This window comes from Otolemur garnettii, unplaced genomic scaffold (genome assembly GCF_000181295.1).
Source record: "Otolemur garnettii isolate 467f Iridium unplaced genomic scaffold, OtoGar3 scaffold00185, whole genome shotgun sequence".
Taxonomy (NCBI): Eukaryota; Metazoa; Chordata; class Mammalia; order Primates; family Galagidae; genus Otolemur; species Otolemur garnettii.
This window is the reverse complement of record NW_003852580.1, coordinates 2,381,150-2,388,017: the sequence shown is the minus strand read 5'-3', so window position 1 is coordinate 2,388,017 and position 6,868 is coordinate 2,381,150. Positions and strand designations below refer to the sequence as shown.

The 6,868-nt window shown below is 49.7% G+C and overlaps 1 protein-coding gene across 4 annotated transcripts in view; it reads right to left on the bottom strand.

The window, feature by feature from the left end:
• Positions 1–2,531: 2,531 nt before the first annotated feature.
• The window catches only part of ZNF778 (zinc finger protein 778), a 9,981-nt gene continuing 5,644 nt past the window's right edge, over positions 2,532–6,868 (bottom strand). For all 4 annotated transcript variants that reach the window (XM_023507529.1, XM_023507527.1, XM_023507528.1 and 1 more), the window contains 2 exons: positions 6,656–6,732; positions 2,532–6,266 (listed from right to left, as the gene is read on the bottom strand). In XM_023507529.1, coding sequence (XP_023363297.1) covers positions 4,614–6,266; positions 6,656–6,732 — 1,730 coding nt within the window. In that variant the 3' untranslated portion in view covers positions 2,532–4,613. The remainder of the gene's footprint in view (positions 6,267–6,655; positions 6,733–6,868) is intronic.

Sequence of the window (6,868 nt, the reverse complement as noted above, 5' to 3'; positions counted from 1 at the left end):
CTAAAAATAGCCCAGCATTGTGGTGGGTGCCTGTATTCCCAGCTACTAGGGAGACTGAGGGAAGAGGATCGCTTAAGCCCGAGTTTGAGGTTGCTGTGAGCTGTGATGCCACAGCACTCTAGCAAGAGTGACAAAGTGAGACTCTATCTCAAAAAGAAAAGAAAAAGGCATGATTTACGAGAATGGATTAAAATACATAATCCAATTGTATGCTGTCCCTTCCTTTAGATCTGAAGACAAAAAACATTGAAAGTGAAAGAATGTAAATAGAAACCAAAGACAGCTGGGCTGGTCCTAATGTCAGACAGAACAGACAAAGTTAAAACCGCAGAGGCCACCAGGAAGGACACATGTTCATAAAGTGCAAGTCACACACACTGAGCATCAGAGTCCAGAGCACAGGGCAGCACTGCACGGCTGAAGGGAAACACAACTCTCCAGCAGCAATACACCACTTCCAACACAGACAGGACAGACACACATCAGGCCAACTTGGTCTAACAGACAATTCTGAAGAGTCCACCTAGCACTGGCAAACACACATCTTTCTTAAGGGTGCGTGCATGGAATTCTAGGACAGACGGTACATCAGGGCACAGAACAAGTCCTAATGAAATGTAAAATACTGAGACACAAAGGTCTGCTTCCAATCACAACAAAATGAAACTAGAAATAAAAACAGAAGGAAACTGAAACATTCACAAATATGTTTTATTACAAATAATACACTCCTGACCAACTAGTGGCTCCAATGAGATAATCCCCAAGAACAATGAAAATGTGTGCACCAGAACCTGTGGCAATCCTGCTACAGTCTAATCAGCGGTTCCTAACCTGTGGGTCCGACCCCTTTTTAAGAATAAAAATACATTGTGGCATTAGGAAGGTTGAGAACCACTGGTCTAAATATTCCTTTCTCCTCAATGCTCATACCATGAAATCTTTTTTTTTTTTTTTATAGAGACAGAGTCTCACTTTATTGCCCTTGGTAGAATGCTGTGGCATCACAGCTCACAGCAACCTCCAACTCCTGGGCTTAAGCGATTCTCTTGCCTCAGCCTCCCTAGTAGCCGGACTACGGGTGCTTGCCCACCACAACACCCAGCTATTTTTTGGTTGCAGTTAGGCTGGGGCTGGGTTTGAACCCACCACCCTCGGTATATGGGACTGGTGCCCTACTCACTGAGCCACAGGTGCCGCCCCATACCATGAAATCTTAACCCCCGTAATGGTTGTGTTAAAAAGTCCAGGCCTTTTAATAGGAGGTGAAGAGGTCGTGAGGCCTCTGCAGAATGGGATGACTGCCCCTCTGTCATAGAGACACCGTGCCACCTGTGACATGGAAGAATACCTTACGGAGATGACTGACCATGAGCCAGAAAAAGACGGCAGTGCCCACCTGGGTTTGCTAGTGCCTTGCCCCTGGACACTGTCTCCAGAACTGTGCAGAATAGCTTCCAGCTGCTTTAGGTGGTTACCCAGCCTACGGTGTCTTGTTATAACAGCGGACGTAAGGCAGATGAAGTGATAGCAGTGCCAGGAGGGGATGTTTAGCAGCAAGTGCTCAAATTTAAAAAGAAGATCTCAAAGATTGAGTCAAGGAATTTTCCCAGGATGCAGTTCAAAAAGAAAACATGTAGAAAGGATGTAAATTAAATAAATCATGTAGGAGGTGAAAGATAAAGTTCCAACATCCAAATATAAGTTGTTCTATGACAACAGAAAAAACAAACAAGAAAATGCTAAAACAGGCAATGAGAAAACTTCCCCCAAACACAGAAATCCCAAGAGCACAGATGGCATGTACAATTACATCCATAAGCTACGGCCCAGGGAAGGCAGAGGGTGCTGGGCGGGGCCTGCAGACGTAATCCACCCAGCTAGGCCTCGTGTTGAGGACAGAAGGTGCCTGGGAAAGCCACTGAGCAGGATGGACAACTTCATTATGGCACAACAATTTTGTACATACTCAAGATGAACCTACACAAAAGAGTAATCCCTCTGTGGAGAAGATAAAACTTCAAGGTGCAACATTAAAACCAGTGAACTAAATAAACGCATTAAATGTCGACACACCACGGCCTCACTCAGACTGGGAGACAGAGTGCTACCAAGATGCCGGTTTTCAGGTACTGTACTCGGTGGTTAGTGCGTCAGCCTCATACATCAGAGACAGTGAGTTCGACTTCAACTGTGCCTGATTAACAAAAAATAAAGTGAGATTTTAAAAAAAAAAGATGCCAATGTTCCACAAACTCAGTTATGGACTCAAGGCAATCCCAAAGTTTTTTTGGTAGAAACTGAAATACTGTTTTGTTTGAGACAAAAGTCTCAGTATGTCACCCTGGGTAGAGTGCCATGGCATCACAGCTCATAGCAACCTCAAACTCTTGGGCTTAAGCAATTCTCTTGCCTCAGCCTTCCAAGTAGCTAGGACTACAGGCACCCACCACAATGCCAACTATTTTCTTGTTGCAGTTGTCACTGTTGTTTATTAGGCCTGGGCCAGGTTCAAACCCGCCTGCCCCAGTGTATGTGGCTGGTGCCCTAACCACTAAGTGACAGGTGCTAAGCCAGAATACTGTCTCTAAAAGGCATACAGCAGAACAAAAGCCAAGGATAGTCAAGACACCATCAAGAAAGAAGATGCACCACTGATCAGGAAGACAACTAAACTTTTCATAATGGCACATTTATTAGGGTTACATTATAGTTAAGTTTTCAAACTCATCCTAGAAAAAGTGCTACCTACCTCACTGCCAAGTATCACTACCGTTACCAGATGGCTGAAGGGAGGAGCTCCTGGGGCAACACTCAGCAACGAGGCACATAGCACTTTTACTAGCATGTTCACAAACTTAACTGTCCTCCCTTGTACGAAGACAGCTCTGATGGCCATTCCAGAAAGAGTTCCAAAATTGCTTTGGGGTAGACTAAGCACTCAGCTTCTCTAGGGGAGAAAGCAGGGCCATGTGTTGGCAGGGACTGGGGTCCTGTCACTGGTGCTCCCAGCAGGAGTCCAGGCACAAGGATGAGCCTAATCTGTGGGCCACCTCCACCTGTGACAGGTACTGGCCCTCAAGCTCCTGGGAGCACCCTCCTGCAGTCCTGTAGTCTTGCAGGGTCTACAGGACTCACTTCAGACAATAGGGATGGCAGCTGGGACAGGCTGAGGCTGTGTCACTGCCAATAAGGGGCAATGGGACAAACAGCAAGGCTCAACTTCACCAAAGAGCCATAGCCTTCCTCTCCAGGCAGCCCCCAGGGCACAGCCCTCCTCTCCAGCAGGAACTCTCACAGCCACCACTGGGTGACCAAATGCCAAGAGGCCTCAGGAGCTGTGGCCCTGATGGGCACAATATGCGTAAGCCGAGGTGCTGGAGTGCAAAGGTGCAGAGACACAGGTCCCCGAGACTGAAACCCTGTGGTGCTGCCTGTGTGGCCCTAAGGCCACACTCAGGAAGTGGCAATGGTGGCAAGCACAGTGGCATGGCACAGCCAGACTGTCAGGAGTTTCTGCTTTTGCAGCACACGGATGGACAAGTCACACGCTGAAGGTGTCACCTCCAGTGCTGGACGCTTCGGGGTCTGGACCTCTGGCTCAATGGCAACATTCAAGGTTCTCACAGCTGCCTGCAAGGCCTAATGGTGAGACTCCCAACTTGCCAGGGTGCAGGGCTATGGTGTTCCCCACAAGGTCACAACTCGGGGTACCACATGGCACACTTGCTGTCACTACACCCCTCCTCCACTCTGCCCTCCTGGACCCTGACCTCCCAGCTCTAAGGATGGGTATGAGAGGGGAACAGGTACCATCAGAGTGTCTCTTGTTCCCACTTTGGCCAGTGTGAGCCACTGTAGGTGGATGTGAGTGTGACACGCCCACCAGTGGCCCCATGGCCACAGCAGGAACACATACAGACCCCAAGAGCCCACCTTCCACAGGCTGCCAACCAATGGGGCAACAGGACAGTAGGGCTGTGACTGCAGATAGCGGTGATAAGTCAGCCAGGAGTGACCATGAATCTCCAAAGTGCACCCACAGAGCTGTGTCTGCCCACAGACAAGCTCCCAGCACTGGGGGCAAGTCCCAGGTCCTGCCCTCCAGTCTCTCCTGGATGTAAGTCACTGTGTCAGCCAAAGACCGAGGAGAAATGTGATAGGGAAGATGATGCCTTCCCAACACCTCTCACCTCCATAACCCTTGTCTCCACTCACCTGGCTCAGAACTATGGCTTCTCCACAGATACACATCTGCAGGGCTCCTCCCCACTCTGAGGCCCACAGAGCGAGGAGGCCCCCAGGCCTCCGTGAGGGCCATCTACGCTGCCCACACAGACCAGGCCAGGATTCTTCTACACTGGGTGGTGATCGGGTCCCAGTGGTTCTGCTATGTCCCTCCAACGGACAGGGCATCCCTCAAGTATCTGTCCATCTTCAAAGTGAGCTGCTGTAACCAAGGGCTTTCCACATGCTTCACATTAACAAGGCTTCTCGTCAGCGTGCATCAGACAACTGAGGTGTAAGGACCACAAAGGCTTTCCACGTGCAGACAGATCCTCTGCAGTGTGGATAACGGACGCTGCTCTGCTCGGTCCTGTGCCCTGCAGCCTTCACACCATGGTGTGAGTTCTCATGTGTTTACGTAGGTGTGAGGAAGCACGGAAGGCCTTCCCACACTCCTTACACACATAGGGCTTCTCCGCAGTGTGGGTTCTGACGTGTTCAGTCAGGTGTGAGGAGGAAGCAAAGGCTTTCCCACACTCTCTGCACCTGTAGGGCTTCTCTCCAGTGTGCGTCCTCACGTGCACAACTCGGTGGGAGGATGTGGCAAATGCCTTCCCGCACGCCCCACAAGTGTAGGGCTTCTCCCCAGTGTGGGTTCGGATGTGCTCGGTTAGGCTTGAGGCCACGGTGAAGGCCTTTCCACAGTGCTGACACCTGTAGGGCTTCACTCCAGTGTGAATCTGAACGTGCTTATTCAAGCAGGAGGAGCTTCTGAAGGATTTCCTGCACACAATACATTCAAAAGGCCTCTCCTTTGTGTGTGTTTTCAAATGTTCATTTAGCAGGTAAAACCTACTGAAGGCCTTCCCACATTCCTCACAAGCGTGCGGTTTCTTTCCAGTGTGTGTGTGCTCATGTTTCGAGAGGCCTGAGCGCCCAGTGAAGCATTTCCCGCACTCCTGACATACATAGGGCTTCTCCCCAGTGTGGGTTCTTGCATGCTCAGTGAGGCTGGAGGCGACTGAGAAGGCCTTCCCGCACACCCTGCACCGGTAGGGCTTCTCCCCTGTGTGCGTCCTCCTGTGCTCCGCCAGAGTGGAAGGTGTACAGAAGGCCTTGCTGCATTGCCCACATGCGTACGGCTTCTCTCCAGTGTGAGTTCGCACATGCCTGGTGAGGCCGCAGTGCACGGTGAAGGCTTTCCCACACTGCCCACACCTGTAGGGCTTTGCTCCTGTGTGAATTCGAACGTGGTTATTCAGGCAAGAGGAATTTCTAAAAGGTTTTCCACACACCTTACATTCAAACAGCTTTTCCCTCCTGTGAGTTTTTAAGCACTTTGTTAGTAGATAAAACCGACTGTGGGCTTCCCCACATTCCTCACGTCCACAGGGCCTCTCCCCAGTGTGTGTGCAGCCCTGGTCAGAGGGGCCCGAGCACTGGGGGAAGGCATTTCCATACCCCTTATATTGATAGGGTTTCCTTCCGCTATGAATTTCTACCTGTGCAGTTAGGCTGGAAGGAAGAGCCAGGGGTTTCCCACATTCCCTAAGTTCGCAGGGCTTCTCCCCAGTGTGAGCTCCCTCGTTAATTTTAAGGTCAGAAGGGGACCTAGAGAATTCCCCACATTCCTCACGTCCATGGGCATTCCCTGTAGCAGGCCCTGCCCAGCCTGTAGGGAGGGTAGGGACAACCCTAAACTGCTTGCCTCCACGGAGTTCCTCTCCAGAGAGCATTCCTGAGTGTGCCCAAGGGCAGGACTGAGGCTGGGCTGCCTCCCCACTGTGTCCCTCGCTCCTTTTGTGGCAGGCATCCTCTGGACTCAAGCTAAAGCCTTTTCCATGACAAGTCAACATAGAGAATTCTTCGCCAGTAGAGGTTTTCTTGTGGAGAGTAAAACATTTCCCACATTGATCAGAGAAACACATGTCCCCTGTGTCTTGAGTTTGAACACATGTGGTAAGGCACGTGTCCTTGCCACAAGTGCCTCTGCACAGCTCACGGTCATGGGGCCCCCTTCCACCACGGCTTCCTCCCTGCTGGTGAGGAATAAACAAAGATTAAAGGATTTCTGAAACCGACTTACAGATTTCACCCACTAAAGACAATTTTTGCCCTGTAGATTCTTTCAAGCTGAAAGAACCTACCTCAAGAACCTGTGTCACCTGCTCTAATCCCAAGGGATTCCTATAGACTTCCACAGAATTGATCAGAACATCCAGCTAGCTAGTTACACATGTGGCAATGAATGCTCCAGGGAACCCTGAAGGGCCAGACTGGACACAGGGAATTCCTAGACACTCTTCCCACCTTTCAGCCTCTGGAGATGTCCTGGCCTTGGACTAGTGCTGCTCATCGCTGCAAGTCCCATAATGGACTCAACGTTCTTTTCTGAATGTGGCAAATAAAACTCTCTTGTTTGTCTTACCGTCTCAATCCCATTGGATGCTTTTGAACAAATAATGCTCTGCAAAAGTGCTGACCCACTGGTTTTAAGTTGCCATTCTGAAGTAAAACAGAAAAAAAAAAATGGGGTTACAGAAAAAAAGGGTATGTCAAACAAGTTAAAAATAGTAACACATATTTGCTCTAGTTTTCACCTTAAACACATTAGAAAAATAAAACAAAGATAGATTTGAAC